The following is a 20,350-nucleotide window of genomic DNA, read 5'->3' on the forward strand; positions in this document are numbered from 1 at the left end:
TAAAGGAAGCGGAGTTGAGGCCCAAGCGCAGAGGCCACCCAAGGTCCATTTTCTGATGGATCTTCCACTTATTAGCCATCGCTCCCTGGACTCTCTTTGCACCACTTGCAATCTGCCTTCTCGCTTCGCACAACTGAATGTGGCGACACTTCCATCATACGTGGTATTTCCATCAGTTGTGCAATGGCAATCCCTCTCATAATTCTTTGTGTAGGCTGAGGAGTCCACCTTGAGGTTTCCAAATCCGGCAGTCTTCAGAATTCTCCAGAGCTTCCCCTCATAAAGCAACCCACGGAAACCGGCAGCCATGACTCTCTGGCCATGTGCAGAGAACCTCAGCCTACTCTGGAATGCAGCTCTGATCACTGGGTAAGGTGGTGGCCAGCAAACCGGGCTAAAATGCTGGTGGAGCATCAGCACAGACCCCTCCTCAGAACCTCCCACACTACAAAGGGGCCACACAACAGACTTGGAAAGTTGTCTGAAGTTGCAAAGGGTCAAGGTTGTTGCTTTAGAGCAGGGTTCTCCAACCTTGGGCACTTTAAGACTTGTGGACTTTAACTCCCAGAATTCCTCATGGCTGGCTGAGGAATTCTGGGAGTTGAAGTCCACAAGTCTTAAACTTGCTAAGGTTGGAGACCCCTGATTTGGAGGATGATAGGGCTATGAGGTGGCGATAATGAATGGTTTACCTTTCTTTCTATGTGATGATGCCAAATCCAGGTCCACATTTCGCCTTCCGCTCTAAAGAGAAGCACAGAAAACGGTTAACGTTATGGGTCCTTCTGGTTATTTCGTAGTAACAGTTCCTAATGCAGTCAAGCTGGGGCACAGCTTTAAAAGCCCAGATGACAAATTAAGAGACGTAACATAAATGGGGGCAAAGACAGGGAGGGAAGTGGAAAATAAGCAAAGAACAGAAACACCGTTCTTTTAGAGGAATCTAAACACACGTTGGGCTTTTGAGCTGAATCAAGTTTGTGATCGCCTGTCACATCAAGTAACGCTTGCAGTTCTGCTTACCAGTGAGTAATTTTCCTCATCTGATTCAGGCTGAGAGAGGTCAGATTCACTCCTTGATTTCATCAGTTTATAACTTGAGGTAGAGTGGCCTGAACGGCTTTCTGCGCTAAGACTTTCACTTCTGCCTCACATAAATATACAAGAGAGAGAGAAAAGTACACAGTGACGCAAAGACCTTTCCCTTTGCCTGGGGTCTCAGTGTCACACTCTACGTTCAGTTATAGGCCACGGCCCTGAAAAGCCTCCTAATTCAGTGGTTCTCCTTCCACGTCCCCACATGCAGCTCTCCCGTTTGGCCAGAAATCACTCAGAGTTCTTCCAATAAACTTTCGCCTGAGTGCTTCTGGTTGCATAAATTCAGCCACAACCACCTCACACTCGATTAGATCTACTCTCCCATGATACAAATGCATCATACACACGATGAACAGCAAGGACAGCCCTGCTGGTGGTTTTTGAAAAAATGCAGCCCTGCCTTCACAGCAGTAACTAGCCAAGCTCATCCAAAGGGCACCGATCTGACTAGAGCTCAGGTGCAGCCACCGCAGGTCCCTGAGATGCCGGAGAAGAGCGCAGAGCTGCTCGCACCTGGTCATGAGGCCGGCCCCTTCTGGAGTGCCGCCCGAAAGCTGCTGCGATTGCCCTTCCTCCCTCCGCTTCTGTAGCTCCTCAATCACCGGGCTGACCCCCAAGATCAGCAGGGCACAGCGGTGGATCACCGAGTTGCAGGCAGCCGTGTACACATCCTGGCCCTCCGGAAGGTCTCTGCTGACGCGCCGCTCCTGCTGGGACTGGGGGGGCTGATCGTCCGCTTGTGCCCCCAGCCCGCCATTTATTCTCTCTCGGTCTCGGCCGCGGGCTACTTCTCGGGCTGATAGGAAACATTGAAATATTTCTGTAACATGCAACACAAAAACAAAAGGTCTTAACTGCTAGGCAGAGCTAAAGCACGGCAGTAATTCTTCAGGTGAATGTCTCGGCCCCCAGGCAAAACTGTGCCAGAGGTGCCCGGGCTCTCGGCCCCAGCGTCCACTTACTGCCAGCAGTCATCACTTCATGCTCTCTCTCTTCCTCTTCCTCCTCCTGCTCCGCGTGCCCCTCCTCTCTTTCCCTCTCTGCCTGCTCTTCCATTTCTGCTTCCTCATCAATGGTCCGGGTAAAGGGGCTTTCCTGAGCATCGATGTCTGACGATTCTGGATTATCTGACAGCTGGAAAAAGGGCAAAGAAGAGGGGCTGTGAATGGAGCCCTTGCTTCAATTAAACAAGAATAATCCGTTACTTGAATGGAATAAAAATAACCCGCTAGCTATCACATCAAGCTTTTAGCCATCGCTTATTTCAATAGCCTGCCACAGAATTCAAATCTGAAATATTTCAATTTAAAAATTTAATGAACCAGCTTAATTCAAGACAAGCAAAACAAGGAGAAATGCTCACATGAATTTCAGCCTGAGAAACCCCCATGATCTTTCATGTTAAAATACCTTCCCTCTTTAAGAAAAGGAAATGGGTGCTGGTCAGATTTACCCATCTATCCCTGGAAGATGAGCGAGTGGGAATAAGTTCCATGTTCTTGCAAGCAAGCAAACGATTCCGAACTTTATACACGCATCGATAGATTTCTACCAACATTTTTCCAGGCTGGTACCTAAAAACACAAGCATCCCACATGGTTAAGACAAGAGACATCAATCTCAGACAAAAGACAAAAACGACAGAATATGTTTTGGAAAACTTGCCTGCTTTCACCACTTGCTTGACTGAGCAGATTTGTGTGTTTCAAAAGGGCAGCAAGAACAAATCGGGAGACGGTGTCCAACAGGGACTCGCTGCTCAAGGTCGCACTGTCCCAATCTGAGTTTGAGTAGAGAAATAAAATAAAATGCCCTGGAAGCATCCAAAGGGTAAACGGCCAGAAAGATTCCATAATGATTCCCCCAACTCTTTGGTGCTTGCTCTTTTCAAGGGGTCCAATTAGCCCCCCAGCCCAGCAAAGAGCACACAATTCTGGGAGGGGGCCTGAAGGGGACATTAACACTGCTTTGTAGCCCAGAGGCCACCTACTCCTATTTGCAGCCCGATTAAAGCTCTCTCCAAATAGGATGGAAAATTGGGCCGCACCTCCCTCTGGCCAAGTCTGTTTCACCAAATGATCTGCTAAGGTTCCCTGGAAAGCAGAAGGCTGAATTTGCCACTCAGAGGTTGCCTCCCCTGTGCTAAACGGAGCCAGTTCCTCTCTTAGAACATCTTACCAAAAATGAAGGGGCTGTTTTCCCCAAGAGAAGGCCAAGCACTTCCTTTGCCTTTTGCCTGGGATGCATCACTTCCACCTGAGAGCTAGGAGGGAGAAGAGCATCGGGCTCTCTCTCTCTTTTCTGCCTCCGAGAGTTTACCTTTGCTCACGGCGTAGTCCTGCATGCTGACCCAGAGGCTGCGGGCTGGCTCCTTTGCACACCCCAGGGCCAAGTCCACCAAGACGGAGACTTCCGGGCGCAGGCGGTAATCAAAAGGCTTTTGCTCTTCGTTTCCAGAGAGGGCCACCTCCAGCAAGGAACTCACCGATTTCTCTAAAAATAACAAAAACAAATGCAATGTTATCTATTTACTTAGCTCAACCTTCCAAATCTACCCTGACTTATGGGAGCTGTAATATATCTGAAATGGGAACAGATCAGAGAGGGCCGACTGAGTGATTCGTAAGTGGAACCAACCGTGCCACCGGCACTCAGGGGAGCCCCAGCAGTGACTCCCAGAGGGCTACTGAGCATGCTCAGCTTTCCACTGCTCCCTTTTAAAGCCACCCAAGTTGGTGACCACCTCAACATTTCTTTGGGGCTAATGCCTGCATGAAGTGCTTGCTTGTTCCCATCTGTCCAAAATCCGGCACTGATGAATTTGTTTTCACAACTCCTAATATGATACAATAAGGACAATACTTTTTCTCTATTTTCTCCCAGTGTATTTTTATACTTCTGTTTCTCTTCCCCCCTTTCCCACTTTTCTAAGCTAAAAAGCCCCCCCCCCCCAGCATCTTTCCACCCACTTCTGGAAATTTATTGGATTATTTTAACGCTGTAACCCACTTCTATTTCTGCAAAATTTTAATGCTGTTGACCAGATTACCTAACTGGGGAACGTCCATTTCTACTCCATCACTGAACAACGGTGTTTTCAACCAGTAAGTGGTGTCCTGCTCTTCGGGGGACACTGGCGACCCTTGTAGCATCCCACCCAGACACCGTCCAATCAGCAAAGCAACAGTTCTCTCAAGGTCCACAAGCCACACCCACACCTGGGCAGGCTGAGGTAAGGGTATTCCAGCTGGATCGACCAGTTCAGGCCCACCTGGGAATATGGAGTAATCAGCGTTTTAGAAAATTGGGATTACAAGCCCATTTCCACTCTGCAATCCCCCCCCTTCCCGATTTGGAAAGCAGATGATCTATACTGAGCCAGGCTTACCATGAAGAGGCCACTGTAACTCCTGGTCTTCTAGAAGCACTGCGGCTGGCAGGAGTCTATTAAGGCAATCCAGAGGTGGCAACAGATCCAGAAGGTAGCTCAGCAAAGACCGGGCTACCGATACAGGCAGCAAAAGCAGGGAATTCACAATCTGGCAAAGCATGCTTCCCGCTGCAGACACGTAGATGACATCTGGAATGGGGGGAAAAGGCTCGTTAATGGGCGGCAGGCCTGGAAGGCTGCAGCAGGAAGTGGGGGGGAAGATGCCCGGATTTATACATGTATGCCTGATTGCAAATTCATGGGCAGCCTTTCTCAATCTGTGTGGACTTCAACTCCCAGAGTGCTGGCTGGGGAATTCCTTCCTCAATTGGAGGCAGGCAAGTCCCATGAATCCCTCCTCCCTCCCTCCCAATATAACCTTGGCGTCCCTTGACCAGACTCAAGAAGCAGCCTTAGGGTTCCCGTCTGCCCCAAGACACAGGCTAAGCGTTTCCAGCCATTACTCCAAACCAGGTCTATGATCAGCCTGGCCAGACCTGACATGTATTTGGGCATTTAACCAAACATTCAGCAAAAACGAGATAAATTGGAGAAAAAAGTCTGATAAACATAGTTCTGTAATTACATTCTCTATTGACCACAATCAGATAAACAGTGCACGTTTGCACGCGCACACGTACACCTACCTCTTAATTTTTCTCCCACGCTGCCGTTCCACGAGCTCTCCTTCAGCAAAGTAGCCGAGCGGGAATAGATCTCCGTGGCATGAGGCAAGAGAAGCTGGAGGTGCTTGTGCAGGAGGGCCACACTGCTGGAGTTCTGCAAACAAGAGAGACCCTGAAAAGTGCTCCACACGGAACCTGGCCGACAGGGAGGCAACCACCACAAGAACTACGGACTCCTCTGCTCATCCGATGGCCTCTAGCCAAAAGTTTGCACCTAAAATTACTGTCCATCATGTTCTTTATTGTTTTGCTAACTTTGGAGACGGGTCTAAAAACCGCAGCACTAACCTCACCGATGCTGTTAATGTGACAGAAGGCCAGGAGCTGCTTCTGCAGGGAGCAAAGGAGTTCATGAAGATGAGCAGGCTGGCTGTTCTCGGAGGAAGACGTCCCAAGTAAAAATTTGTCACTGTTTTTCTCCAGCTCTCCAAATGCTTGATCCTACCAAGGCAGAAGATTCACACACACAACACACACAAAGTTTAATATGCTTCCCTGTATAAGTTTCCCTTCCTTATTTTTAAACCCCATCCCATTCCAAGAGTTATAGGAGCCGTGTTTCTACCAACAGATATGCTGCTTTCTATAACTGCTTTAAAAAAATATTGTGTCCTTGCTAATACAATTCTCGCCAATTAGGAAATAGCGTCTGGGAGTTAGAACTGAGACGACAGAACCAAATTATTAATCCAATTTAGAGTGTGGACAATACTTAAACTCTGGTGAATGAAAACAGCTGATTTTTTCAAACAGCTGGTTCCCCCCACTGCATCCTCCCCCCATCAGTCTTCTGATCCAACCAGTGTTTCTGGACTAAACTATTCCAGGGGCACCAGGAGTAGGTAAGGAAACCCAGGCAGTGAACTCACCGTATAGAACCCCAAATTGCGCAGGAGAGTCTTCATTAAGATTTCAGCCAGGTGAGTGTCAGGGTGGTGACTCTGGGCCCCATAGGCTGCATCAGAGAGATTCCCATAAGTAATGCACAGGGAGGAGATGTCCGTGGCGTCAGAGGGGGAGCTGTAGCCGAGCAAGGAGGCGACGTGAGTGTGGTCTTGCAGGCTGGTCAGAATGATATCCAATTGCATTCGCTGAAGGAAAAAGAGAGGGGAAAAAAACGATTTCCTTCACTTAGAAATCTTCTGACAATAATAGCTAGATAAGACATCAAAGCAAGATCACTTGCACATGGTTTTCAGCATTACAGTTGGTTTTTTGACTTAACCTTTACACTACCCAGCAATACAGAATTTAGTTGATTTCACTGAAAGACAAATTTCATGGTGCTTTTCCAGCTCTGTGTCCTATCCCAAGAACTTACAATTTAGAAGCATAATAAGCACCGTCAGCGTCACATCCTCTGCAGCAGCAGCAGCAGCAGCCCATAAAGGCCCCAGCTTTGCCTTCAGACAAACAGGGACTTCTTACCTGCCCTTTGGATAAGCTCTCCCATCGGTCAGGGCCCTGGGGAAGGAGGGAGTGCAGCAGCTCCATCCTCTCCCTTAAGGGAGGCAGCAGCATTGTCGCTCCAACTGACAGAGTCTCAATTACTACCTAAATTTTGGAGGGAGACCAAATTGCATCAACATTCCACTGAAAGCTGCAAAATGGACTTAATATCGTTCAGCAAATGTACAGTGTAAAGGGGGCTTCCCAACCAAGACTGACCTCCTGTATTTCATCTGGGACGGAGGAATCCATCAGGCGAAACAACAGGTTCCGCAGGGGGCCCGCCTGCCTGCCCAGAATGCTGGTGGCCACTCCGCCCGCCAGTGCCAAAGCCAGGTGGTTGGAGAGCAGCTTCAGACAGAGTTTTAGGAAGTTGTGGTGCTCCCTGCAAAACAAGGAATCGCCATTAACTGAGGCCTTTCTGTCCAATCTGGTTTGTCCTTCCTTTCCAGGCACTGCCTTCCTTTACAAATGGGGCTCCTTGTTTGACTTAACTGCTGAAAACACAAATAGGGGAATCCTCCCCCAAAGCCCCAGTGGGCCTTGCCCTACATTCCGTGTTCATGCTATAGTTGAAACAGAAATTAGCAAATGTTCTCTCCAAAAAGGACTTGTATTACTTAATCAGAAATCGTAAAAGGAATTCTAGCTCTGGCATTCATGATAAATCAAGATTAAGAAAATACCAGCTAAGGCCATCCATATTAATAACAATAATCACAAGACAAGCAGCCGAAAGGATTTCACCCCCCCCCCCAAACAAGTACCTTGAGGAAGGAAAAGGAAGAGGAGGAATCTCACTATTAATTTTGTCACAATACTGCTCGAGGAAAGAACGGAGGTGGGAGAAGGTACTTTCTTCAAGATCCACACAATAAGGCCTGTGCCAGGCAACAACTTGCCTGCAATAAAAAAAGGAAAGGTTAAGGAACAAAGATTTCCATCACACTGACAGCCCCTGAAGAGCAGAACTAGGCAAAGCCAAAAAAAGGAGATCTGATATGAAATGCACTCCAGCTCCTTCAAACTGAACTCGACTTTGGGGGTCTTCAGGGGAGCATCCGTGCGGCTCTACTGGCAACATGGCAATAGGGGGTGCCACAGCCTTCCTCCAGGGGTTTCAGCTGCCCGGTTCTGCTTCCAAACTGACCCTGCTTAGTATTTTGACATCAACCATAGTTACCCAGAGCTTGCTTATTAGCAGGACTCTGCAATATATTACTTAAGACCAAAACCTAAAAGCTTCCTTTTAATTCTCACGGCCTTTTCTACTTCTCTTTTATACCCACTGCTAGTAAAGGCCTCCTCATCTATTCCTATCTAGATAGGAACCAGGTGCTTTCTGAGGAGGCTACCGCTTTTCTCCTAATATCCTTACCTTATCTTTCTTCTATGCCCAATACACAGAAAGAGTGGTTCAGAAATAAATAAAAGCAAAACTGAAATCTAGCACTACAAAAGAACACAGTTAATACAAAATCACACTGTATTTGTAGCATGCCTCCTCAGAATGACTACCTGCTGAATCATTACCCCACTCATTCAGTTTCTCATTTTAAAAGTAGTTCTGCTCATCCCGAGTTGCCCTTCTGCTGTGCAGGAGTTGTGAGACCTCTCTGGATGAATAAACAGGACAACAGAGTCCAAATCAGAACATCCTGCGGCTGTGAGTCCCGTGCTAGAGGCCAGTTATAAAAGGAGAATGCCGAGAGATATTGGCAACTAAAGAGTTTTATAAAACACACACAGGAAGTTGGGAAAATCCATGAAGGTCTCTGGTGACCAAGGGCCCCAGGAAGAAAAGGCCCAGTGCTCAAAAACATCAGGCACTTCAATTAGGCGTCGGCAACAGAAACAACACAGCTTTATTTATCACACGGAAGCGCACACGTGCACATATTACTTGCCTATCCCTGGGAAGGGCTGTCCAAGCCAGACTATGGGATGTTCCAGCCGAAATCTGCTGAATGGCGACTCCATCTAAGCCACTTACTTTCTTTGGCTTAGTGATGGGGCCAGTGGAATTCCCTTGGCCACACTGCCCCATGGAGTTGTTACCCCAAGCGTAAACCTCATTATCTAAAGAGAAGAGGTTCAAGATCGTTACAGAAATCTCACAATACCAAACACAATTTACCCAGAGTATGCGGGCACACCTTCTTACCGTGAGAAAGGGCCAAGCAGTGGCTGTCACCAATTGAAATGTCCACAATCCGCGTGGCAGCCAGCTCTTCAATCAGCTTGGGTCGGAGAGCCGTGGCTTCTGAGGAGCCACATCCTAAGCATGCCCCACAGCCCCAGGCAGACACCTGGATCAAAGGGGTACAAATAATGCTAAGCCTCACAGTCCAGAGTCCATAAGCCCCAACTACAACCCAGGTAGAACTCTGACACTATTAAAGAAATGTTTCTCGTTTAACTGATTCAATCTGTACAAATAAGCCCTTCACCTCTGACCCTAGCAGCCTGCGTTACGTAGCCAGACAGAGCCTGCCAATGTCCCCTGCAAACAATGAAGACAGAACCAACTCTGGGCACATCTCGGCCACTTGAAACTAGGCACATGAGTTGTTATGCTTTAAAGCTGGGTTCTCTTCTCAATTAGCTTTTGCAAGCCACTTTGAGTATTTTTGGAACAAACAAACATTAAGAAAGCTCTTTATTGAATAATTTCTTGCCCATTTTGCCAATAGCTCCAACAGCTTAAAGTGGGCAGGGAAAGAAGCTTAAGAAACCCCAGTGCAGTTTCTTTTTGCCCCCAGGCTGCTGCTGAGCCACAAACTCCTTCAAAGAATTAGTGAAACTCTTTCTGATCTAGCAGCTTTTGTGACTCAGTCACAAATTGTTCTGCTTACTTGTCCAGTTGATGTTAGAGCAAGCGAAGACTGGCTTCCGGCACAAACTTTCCGTATGAACATCCCCTGCAGAGCTTCTATCACTTTGGGTTTATACACTCTGTTGGTGTCTCCATGACCCAGTTTGCCTGTTGAGACCACATACACAAGGGAATTTACAGCCTGCAGATTGAGGGCTACGCAACTGACATCCATGTAAAATAAACTGCCAATTCAAATTACAAACATTTAACCATAATATTACAATTATCAGCAGCATCTTGAGACAGAAAGAGTGAGAGAAGACTAGGCAGCTACTGTATTTATTCATGTTCAAATTGCTCTGCAATAAACAAATGTTTATGGTTTATGGTGGCTTAAAGCTTGAGCAAACGTTTCTGCCGATGAACGCAACAGTCCATATAGGATCATGGGCTTTTTCAGGCCGGCAATTCCCTGCCTCAAGCAAGACAGTCACCACTCAACCAACGCTCTTACCATTATCTCCTCCTCCAAAGGACCAAACCGTTCGCCCATCTTTGGACAACGCTATGGTGTGTGAGCTGCCACAGGAAACCTCTCCAACGTTGCTAATGTCTTTGACAAGAGTTGGGATGTTACGGCTGTTGCTGTCACCGTGACCTTGTGAGAGAAAGCAGAAGAGGCCATTTGCAGGATTTTGCGCTTTAGGCCTTGCCCCTAGAATCGGTTTCTAACCTGTTTTAAGCAAGTTCTTTTTGTCTTAATTAGCACTGTTTAAAGAAAGAGGAAAATGAGATTATTCCCGTTACCTAGCCTGCCAAAGTCTCCTTCTCCCCAGCTGTATAATTCACCATCCTCTGTAACAGCAGCACTATGCCGGTACCCAGCTGATACACAAATCACCACCTGGATAACAGGGGAAGAAAGTTCTCCTTTTAGAAAATAGTTTAGATTTCAGCCCTAGATGGAAAAGCTCCTTAATAGGTTGGGCTACAAAAGGGTGACATGGACGAAAAGGCTAAGACAGAGAAATAAAAAACTCAGTGATGGGAACCTTCTGAAAGAGCCAAGACAGATGGCCGGTTCGTGGGTGCGGCCTACCTTTCCCTGCAAAGGCCCCTGGATAAGCTTGGGGTATTTCTGTGTGGAGCTATTTCCGTGGCCCAGTTTCCCATAGTCGCCGTCCCCCCAGCTGAAGACTTCTCCTTCGGTGGTGAATGCCAGCGTGTGGCCATCCGAGCCTTTTGAAGACGACACCTTTTTGATTGATCGGTGAGGCTCAAAAGTCAACTTCTTCAGGGTGGACTGATTGTTGGAGTCACCCAGTCCTAACCGTCCGTAGCTGCCTTTGCCACAAGCCCGAACGGAGCCGTCCGTGGATATTACGAAGGTACAATACTGACCAGCTTCAATCTATGGCAGGGAGAAAACAAAAGACAAAGATTGGCAGCTGATCCTTTTTTACCACACCAAGCAATCTACCCTCACTGTCCAAAGATACTCACTGTCTGCGCATCAGAAAAACTTGGAGCCAACTTAGGCTGAAGGATTTTCTCCTGGGTCCCTTCCACAAGTTGGTGGCTGCTGTTGCTGCCCCAGACATACACCTCACAGGTTTCAGAAACAATGGGAGTCTCCCCAGTCTGGATGCTATCTGGACTGGCACATGTCCTGGAGTAGTCCGAGGCCATCCGGCACACCTATTAAAACAAACAGGCCTTACAGGAAACATCTGTAGGCAATTATCAAGCTGTCGCATTAACTCAAGTGAACCCCACATCTTCCCCAACTTGGCGCTTGATGTATCATTAGATTTCAGTTTCAGGAATTCTCAGATACAGAGTTAAAATCTGAGCGCATCTGATTGTGGGAGGTTGGATCTGGGGATTCACTTCAGCCCACTTTTCCATCTCGTCCCACCGGCCGCATTAGATATGATGACCAAAAAGGCGAGTCTGTTAAGACAGAACTATGTTTTAAGTTTCAGTTGAGACCGTTTTCCAAAGGGAAAGATCAAGAGGTATCAGTGGCTGCATATTCCCTTCTCCTAGCAGTTGGCATAGGCTAAGCAGATGCAGGGCTGCTATAACTGCGCTTGTATTAATACTTTTTAATTTAAAGCCAGGCCAGAATTCAATAAATATAATTTCTTCAATATTCTGTAACAGTTAATTACCTTCAATCTTGGGAAGAGGTAGGACAGAAATTCAATAAATATTGAAATAAAACCACAGAGTCAAAATACACAGAATCAAGGACACATAACAAGTTTCCTTTGCACTTTTAGAGGAGTGAGAAATTCAGGACTAGAAGAATGTGAAACAGGCTTTTTTCACCCTTAATTTATGGCTAGGCAGACATACCTCCTCAAAGAGACACAAGGCTGCCTCATAGAGCGAGCACAGCCCTTCGGAGGTCCTGGTTGGTTCCCGCCACTGACTTCGGTCTGCAGACGATCCCTGTAAAATGAGTTACAGAAGAGTAATGACTGAAGGATAACCGCATACATATAGAAGTATATAAACATAGCTCACCAACCAAGCAGTAGAACATTTCCCCAAATAAAACAGACTAAAAATAAATTTCTTTCCTCAAAATAACAGCACTTTATGGCACACACTCTGCTAGAGAAAAGTTCCCCAAGGATGAGCTCCAGCACCAGTCCAAAAGCTTGGAAGACTAAACCTCTGGTCTTGGTGACCGACCCAGATTGGACCAGCTCTTTATTATTTTTGCAAATAATTGTATGCATCATCTTCAGCATTTTATTTTTAATTTATTTTAGTTTTACACCAGAATGCCTGTATTTTTATCTGCTTCTTCTAAATTAGAGACAGGCAGTACAGGTGCCAATGTTTCAAGCTACTAACATTACAAGACCTTTTTCTTGATAGCTGCTATTAACTAGAAAATAAGTAGAGGCATCTCTAAAGCAATCAGGAATACCTACACAGTTCTAAACTGCTACTGATGCCAGGGTTTAAAGATGATCAACTCTTTTCAAAACTGTTCAAATGCCATCAACCATAGGTGAGGCCGACAGGATGGATATACTTCCGATATTATGCCATCTCTAGTTGCAAAGAAGCTACAAATTCCTAGATTTTCTTTCATTTCACCTGAGAGCAGTGCATACGTACCAATGACCGCCTCATTTGCATTAGAATAGTCATGAAACAATCAAAACTGATCATGCCTTCCGGGGTCTGCAGCAGCTTGTTCTTCTCCATGGTGTGGACCATGGCCGACGCACTCAGGGCCATCTCAATCCACTCCAAGAGATACCGCAGGGAGCCACGCTGAGCCGCCAAGCCCAGCAGCAGCTCTGAAGCCAACCTTCGCCCAAGGGTGTCCGCTCCGGAGTTGGGGATTGTTACTCCTTTAAGGAAGACCGTGACTTGAGAGAGGCAGTCCAGGCCCATGGGGGGGATCTTGCTCTCGTTGGCTAGAGATAAAGGAGGCAAGGAACTGACCACCTCGATTGCCGTGTGAATGACATCATTGCAAAGGCTGATCCCAGGTCCTGCCGCCGGCATCATCCAGCTTTGCCTCAGCAGCGCAAAGAGCAGGCTCAGCCCGGTCCGGACCCCCATTTCTATAAGCGCATCCGTGCTTGACCTGGGCCTCTCGCTGATGGAATGGATGTCCGTGGAGCCCGAACTGCTTTCCGGAGAATGCTGCTGCTGCTTCACCCGGCCTTTATCGTGGTACTTATTGGACAGTGCGTAAAAGATGCGCTGCAAGACCAGCAGGCGCTTGCGAAGCGCCCCGGCAAAGGGTGAGTCCGAGCACACCATCTTCGCCAGAGCCAGCTGGCTGCTAAGAAGGGCGTCCAAGTAGTGGTCCTGCTCATCGCTGGACAGGGACTCGCGTTCGAAATCAGGCAGCTGGGGTCCTTTGAGGCAGAAGACCTGCTGAGGCAAGGGGACCACTTCTTTGTTACTGACGAGTTTCGCATACAGGACGGAGACCCCTTCCCTGGTAGCGATCGATTCGCTGTCTTCCGTGATCCAGGAGCTGTTGAGGTGCTCCAGCCATTTCAATTTCACAGGTGGAACCATGGTCGCCATGTTGGCCTACCGACTGGCCATCAGTCCTAGGACCGAAAAGAAATCTATTACTTAACAGTGGCTTTATCGTACCAACATCTATGGGCAGCATATAAATTTAATTCATAAATAAATTTAAACAACCACAACAAACCACACCTTCCTGATTTATGCATTAACGACCAAAATCAAAGCCTACCTCTCGCCTCCCTCAATGAAGAACTTCTCTCTCTCTAAAAGGGAAAATATACTTCTGTGTCTGCTGAATTAAGACCACCAAAGTAAAGCTGTGTGAGGAACCCCAGTTGGCTTTTGCAAAATGGCAGAGGAACTCCTTCCTTCACTCACAGACCTTCTCTGCCTGTCAAAGTCCTACTGCAAAGCTCTCTAAGCTGCTAATTTGGGGATTCAATGTTTAGACCAAGCAAAGCAAACCACCTATTTTGCACCACCAAAGGGAATCCCACCACACATGCAATATCTCTTTCCTGCAAATTGGGGATTAAGAATTGGCCGGCTGAACTGTTGCACAGGCAGGAAAATGGTTCTATCAGCAAGTCAGCAACACTCGCCACCAGACACAGCTTATACTTCTCTGAACTCACTCTCTTCTTCCAACAGTCGGCTTTCCCAAATCCCTCTTCACTAACTCCTTAGAACTGGATGCTTACTAATTATTTGTGAGCCTGGTATGTTAAAATGAAAAGGAAAGCGTATGTCCCAAAAAATCACCATCTTTTATTAAACTGCATTTCCAGACCCCAACCTCATACCTGTTTTCCACTGCTCCTGGTGAAATACTGACAACACAATATTGACAACGAGGGAAATGCCCACTGATCGCAATGGCTGTGACTCCCAAATAGTCATGATAAGACTATGTTATTCTCCCCAAATAACCCCAGAACTGGGCTTCCTTTAGGCAAACTCATGTTTGTGCACAGCAAACACACTGTCCTCAAAGGACAGAGACATTCCTCTGTCCAGAGGAACTGCCTTCTCTCCTTGACCCTTGCCTTGTTTGGATTAAATCTCATTGTGTTTGTACATATTTGTCCCAACTTGTTAATACCACCAAATGAGGAGTTTTATTTGTATTTCAGCTCAAAATCTAAAGGGCTCCGCAGTTTTCAACCATCGTCTTCTGACACCGTGGTCAATGGTACTTCTGAGAAATTCAAGAGAACCAAGAGTTCGCCTCTCCTCTTTTCCATTCCCTGCCATGTCATCTACTTTAAAGCAACCGAGACTATTTCCTAAAGTGAGAAGTAAATCAGATCGGAATAGATCCACATAATCAGCATAACCAACAGGCATTTGGGGATGACTGTAAAGTGCTGTAAGGAGTATGACTGATCACTTGGTATCAATGACCAGAAAACAACATCTAAATTAATTTCCCCACTGGTGGCCTTATTATATGGATGGGTACAATAAAATGTGACAACCCTTTATTGAAACTCACATATAAAACTTTATGTACATGAGAAGGTCTATATACACATATACATACAGTTGTTTTGATTCTTTTAAAGCATCCTTTGCAGATTCTGCCTTACCTGTCAGATTCTCATTTTCTGGACTAAGAAGACAACAGCACAAAATTCCAATGGCACTTATTGTGGACATTTTAAAAAGGCATTTCAAGATTTAATTAGGGATGATACATCTGCATGTCAATGCAGACATACAAAGTAACGGGGGAAAAACAATAACAGTTGAAATTAATACTAGAGGAAGATTTATGCTATAGATTAAGATTACACTCTTTTCCCTGCTTGTTGTGTGTTCTGCAAACCAACACCCATGATGAGGACTGCAGAAAGAACCAGTCACACGTTCATTGCTATAGCAACAGTGCTGTAAGGAATCAGCCTGAAAAGGCTCAAACAGGACAAGCTTCATTATTCGTCCCCAGAGTTATACAGGGTGGGGTGACCGCACAATAAAATACCCAATGTTTTCCAGGGTTAAAGGGTTAAATATGATTCAGTCATCAATATTTGTGTATGATTCTAAGAAATGCCCTTGTTCTCTGGTCAATTAATATTTAAATTATTTTTCTTGGGTACACTGTTATTTTTAAAAGGACCTTTCATATAAACAACTTTATTTATAAACAATATTTAATAACTAACTTGTTGCTGTACACTGGGTGCAAATAAAGGGATTATAACCTAGACACAAAAATGTTGTTCAGCGCTATGAATAAAAGACAAAAAAAGGACATTGAAGCCCAAATATGACTCAACCATGAAATTCATGACTCAACAATAGGCAAAGCTGTTGTTGGTATTTTATAATCAGACTGAAGGGCGCTGGACTGCCAAAGGGCGGGCCGTGCTGTGCATCCAGGCCTGCCATCTCCTCCTCCCTCCTGGGGTTCCTTTACGGCATCTCAAGCAAAACCTGGGGAGGCAGAGCCTCCTCTGCAGAGCAGGTGCTTAAGACAGAATCCAGCAACTGGGGGTTTCTCACTTTGCCAAAGGGGACAGAATTGAAGAGTTACAGGATTACAGCTTCCAGCACTGCAGCAGCTCATTTATGACTTTTTACAGCCACATTAAATATTCACAGGGTTGTTCCAAAGAAAAGGGAGTGGGGCAGGAGCAGAACTACGGAGTTAGTACTTCACCAAAGAAGATTCAGGCTAGACATCAGGAGGAAGGTATTTTTAAAGAGAATTTTTAATTTTGCAAAAATATTCCAATAAGCAATGGATAGTCGAGATATGCTACTGCAGTATAAATCCTATTTAGAGTTCATATATCATTTCAACAGACTTGGGCTGTGGTCTAGCTAGGCAGCAGCTATTTGAATTACAGCATTTCATGCACTCAATGGTCAGGATGCTGCCTAATCCTTTACATTTAAAAAAAATCTCCATATCTAAGGTAATATGGGGATCACGGAGCTGAAAGCATCAATCTGGCACCTCTTTCCCCTTTCCACCACGGAACAAAGCAGCCAACTTGATGTCATCACACTGAAAGTCCACCCTGTGTTGATGTTACGTCACATGCTGAGATACAGAAATTCTCCGAAAGAAACTGTAGCCGTACATTTTCTAAATTGCCTATCTAGTCTTACTTCCAGTTGCCTGTAATCGCATTAGCTCATTCTCATTCTTTATATTCTTAGCAACCATTTTTTTTTTTGGCTCTTCAGCCTATCAACGACATTTAGGTCAAAACAATGAACCACCTGCCTTTATTTTGCGAAGTTGCCGCTACAAAAAGAACACTGCATAAATGTACAAAACTAACCACTAACATACTTACCAACCACTACGTATTTTTTATTTGGATCATAACATTTCTAAAGAAAATGCAGGGTTTAATGCAAGAAACAAATGTCCTAATTCAGTGGTGGTGAACCTATGGCACGTGTGCCAGAGGCAGCACTCAGAGCCCTCTCTGTGGGCACGCGCGCCGCCGCCCCAGCCCCGCCTCCCCCTCACCAGCAGCCCCCCTGGAGGAGAGTCATCCCCAGGAACGGCCCGCATGGAGCAGCACAGCCAAGGACATGGCAGCCGGGCAGCAGGGATAAGACTCTGCCCTCGCACCCTGTCACGCGCAGATGATGTGGGGCGCAGGCGGAGGGCGCGGCCGCCATGGCGATCTGCGTGGGCCGTGGAGGCGGTGGGTGGCCCTGCGGGCCGGGGGGAGGCAGAGGGGGCGGGGCGGAGCAGGGGCGGGCCGGGTGGTTTTTGGGCACTCAATCTCTAAAAGGTTCACCATCACAGTCCTAATTTATGCTTCATAAATCAGGATGTGAACAATGATTACATTTTCTTAGAAGGTTTAAATTACTTTAAATAATGCAAAATCTTCTCAGAATTAATAGTCTTTAAATCTTTCAAGTTCTAGTGATCAATGCTGCGAACAAGATAGCTCAATCGCCATCCTTGAAGTATGGAATTTAGATACTACATAATACAGACTTTTCAGGATAAATTCACCACATTGCAGAAACCCAAACCAGTCGTCATTTCTGGCCAGATAACTACAGAAGCAGAGGAGACAGCTCTATATGCCCCAAAGAGGAATGAATATTCAAGGTTAGCACAATATTCTAGAAAGTCTCAGCAGCAGCCACAGAGTCAAAGCTTGTATTGACTTCATAACAGAAGGTAGTATTTCTTTCTTTAAGGTGAACTTTTTGATATTGCATTTTCTTTGTTCTGAGTTTCCAGCTCTGAATATGCCAAAAACAATTTAAAAGTAGAGATACAAATTCAAAATTAAACAACTTAAAAACTGAGTAATTTGATTTAAAAATTATAAAATGTGTTTGTTAATCATAATTTTCTGTGTGCTGAAAGTTCAAAGTAGCACAGACTACAGAAAAGTTGGACTTGTGATCAGCAAAACAAATACTTATTTAGAATCTGATGTGTTGATAAGCTAAGAATGTCTGACACTCCTTCAGAAGGTTAGAAAATATATTTGCAGATATATTCTCTGTGAAAACTACACTACAGGCTTGTGTTTTGAAGAGTACAAGACAAAAGAACATTCACTTGTGCTTTCTCTCGCAGTATGCTACTTTGCTATTACTTGTTTAAGACTTCTTATACTGTATGTATACACCAGAAATGTGTGTATGTGTGTGTGTATACACATTACCTTCGATGGTCTATTACTTATTTATTCATAAACAGAAACAAGGGCAATCTGTAAGACATAACCAAGGGGTGAGAGAGAATGTGGCATTCCGAACCAACCTCAACTGAAGGCAAGGGAGTGACTTACAATGGTAAATAGAAACAGCTATCCCCAAGGAAGGCAGCTATATTTATTAAGGGATTAGGGGCCTGTGTGAACTGTGCCTAGCAAATCACATCCAGTCCAGCCCTGGCTGCATCTGCTCTGGCAAGGTTGCAAAAGAGGTCTCTTCTATTTATAACCTTTGACCTTTGACCATTTCAGTGTTCTGCCATTTAATAGCCAACAGGGCTCCATACAGACTTTTCCACTGAGCCTTTGGATGAGTGAATTTGCAAAGTGTAGTATTGATTGCCAAATTTATATAAAGCTGATTTACATAATTAACAATGTTTTCAACCTATTAAGTTCCCAAGTCAAGCAAGGCAAACCAATGTGGGCCCTTGTCCATCTCCTCCAATGTTCCAGAGAGGAACCCGCTTACCAGGGTTGCCTGGAAACGTTCCAGTTGGCTTGATGACCCTGGATCAGTCACAAGAGGCAGTCATGGAAGCTAGGCTGTCATTGGCCAATTCCCAGGCTTCGCGGAACCATGCCAATGGTCAACCAAACTCCAAAGCTTCTAGGTTCAAGGCTTAATGCCTTTCATCTTGCTGGCTTTACCTGGATGTGTCCATGAAGTCACCAGCGTAAAGTTCAACTCTGAACAGTTCTACCTTTCTCTCTTACTGTCCCAGCGTGAAAGGACAGCTACATCCATGCCTGCCTATTCACTTGCAAACCTTATCAAATAGTGACTTCCAGTACAGATTGTTCCCATCTATTCAAATTCTCATGTATGCCTTCAGTATGACCCATCCGTCACTTTTTTAAACCACGACAAAATGTTGAATATAAACGTGCAGGCAGGCAGGCATATACAGCTGGCTGCTTGTGCAGGAATTGTCCCCAGGGATGGAACTACGAAGCTCTAGTTCAACGACCTCCCTCCGATTTCGAACATTTTCTTTTTTCCGGATGTTTCCGTGTCCGAGGGCAGAAACAGCGGCAGTTGCGTGTAGCCAGCTGCTCGCCGTTAAATCAAACCTATTTTCTGGTCCGTGCAGCACGGTGGGCAGTAACCTGACGGCGCGGGCCGGGCCCGGACAGGCCCCAGGCTCGACTGCGGGGCCCAAGCGGGGCATTTGTGCCCAGACAGCCCCTCGCCTCGCCAGCTCCGGGGTGGGCTCCCCCGGAAGGGCTCCCGGCTCCCGAAGCTCGCGCCACGCGACTCTCCGCGCTGCTGACAGCGCCAATGGAGCCCGCCGCAAAAGCCCCGCCGAGGCCGGAGGGCCCCGCCGAGGAGGCCGAACCAGCTTTGGGAAGCCCTCCTCGCTCTCCGGAAGGCGACGCCGGGCCCCGCGGCCTGAGGCCGGGCATCGGGCCCGTTCGGCCAGTCCCGGGTGCCCCGTCACCGAAGAGGGGAGCGCGGGGGTGACGCCGGAGCCCCCCGGGAAAGCGGCCGGAGGAGCCGCCCGGGAAGGGCCCCGGTCGCGGGCTGAGACGACGCCGGCAGAGGAGCTGCCCAGAGCCGCGGAGGAAGGGCCGCCCGGGCCAAGCGCAGAGCCCGGAGCCCGCCAGGGAACGGGCAGGCGAGCCGGAGCCGCCCCGCCGAGACCCAAGCGCGGCCGGCGCTGCTTCGCCCTCCCGCGCCCCCCTCCGCGCCCCACCGGGGACCGTAGCGCAGCGCCGCCATCGGGGCCGCCTTACCTGGCCGCCCTCGGCCACCGACGAGCTCTACGGCGCCGCCCGCCCGCCCGCCCAGAATGCCTCGCGGGTCGGCGGGCCGACGGGACTTGCAGTCCCGGCCGCGCAGGGAGGCCCGGCCGCCGCCTCAGCCCCGCCGCGCGGGGGCCGGACGCTCCCGCTCCGAAACCGGCCCGCCCGGCGCGCCTACCTGCTCGATTCCGCCCGTCCGCGACGCCCCTGGGCTCCTCCCGCGGCGGCGCTCCGGTCAGGCAGCAGGAACCATCCCGCGCGGGGGGAGGGAGGGAGGGAGGAGGGAGCGCCGCGCCAGCCAAGCCTCGCGAGACCCGCTGCCGGCTCCCGCTTCCGTCGCGCGGCAACCCTGGGAGGGGGGCAGCCGGAGGACCCGGCTGGCCGCCACGGCGCCCTC

General features: G+C 47.5%; 1 protein-coding gene across 1 annotated transcript in view; it reads right to left on the reverse strand.

Moving 5' to 3' along the window:
• The window catches only part of HERC1 (HECT and RLD domain containing E3 ubiquitin protein ligase family member 1), a 50,311-nt gene extending 36,762 nt beyond the window's left edge, over window positions 1-13,549 (reverse strand). The window contains exons 1-24 of the mRNA XM_015811015.1: window positions 12,620-13,549; window positions 11,843-11,938; window positions 10,985-11,179; window positions 10,581-10,892; window positions 10,289-10,385; window positions 9,996-10,139; window positions 9,519-9,646; window positions 8,828-8,972; window positions 8,571-8,742; window positions 7,431-7,565; window positions 6,883-7,048; window positions 6,643-6,768; window positions 6,084-6,305; window positions 5,503-5,655; window positions 5,176-5,308; window positions 4,487-4,678; window positions 4,148-4,369; window positions 3,418-3,591; window positions 2,764-2,878; window positions 2,552-2,672; window positions 2,061-2,232; window positions 1,612-1,918; window positions 1,024-1,144; window positions 693-744 (exon numbers count right to left, since the gene is read on the reverse strand). Of these exons, the coding sequence (XP_015666501.1) occupies window positions 693-744; window positions 1,024-1,144; window positions 1,612-1,918; window positions 2,061-2,232; window positions 2,552-2,672; window positions 2,764-2,878; window positions 3,418-3,591; window positions 4,148-4,369; window positions 4,487-4,678; window positions 5,176-5,308; window positions 5,503-5,655; window positions 6,084-6,305; window positions 6,643-6,768; window positions 6,883-7,048; window positions 7,431-7,565; window positions 8,571-8,742; window positions 8,828-8,972; window positions 9,519-9,646; window positions 9,996-10,139; window positions 10,289-10,385; window positions 10,581-10,892; window positions 10,985-11,179; window positions 11,843-11,938; window positions 12,620-13,549 (4,630 nt within the window). The remainder of the gene's footprint in view (window positions 1-692; window positions 745-1,023; window positions 1,145-1,611; window positions 1,919-2,060; window positions 2,233-2,551; window positions 2,673-2,763; window positions 2,879-3,417; window positions 3,592-4,147; window positions 4,370-4,486; window positions 4,679-5,175; window positions 5,309-5,502; window positions 5,656-6,083; window positions 6,306-6,642; window positions 6,769-6,882; window positions 7,049-7,430; window positions 7,566-8,570; window positions 8,743-8,827; window positions 8,973-9,518; window positions 9,647-9,995; window positions 10,140-10,288; window positions 10,386-10,580; window positions 10,893-10,984; window positions 11,180-11,842; window positions 11,939-12,619) is intronic.
• Between the last annotated feature and the right edge of the window lie 6,801 nt (window positions 13,550-20,350).

Source organism: Protobothrops mucrosquamatus, unplaced genomic scaffold, assembly GCF_001527695.2.
Source record: "Protobothrops mucrosquamatus isolate PMUCROS unplaced genomic scaffold, P.Mucros_1.0 scaffold27, whole genome shotgun sequence".
NCBI classification, from domain to species: Eukaryota; Metazoa; Chordata; class Lepidosauria; order Squamata; family Viperidae; genus Protobothrops; species Protobothrops mucrosquamatus.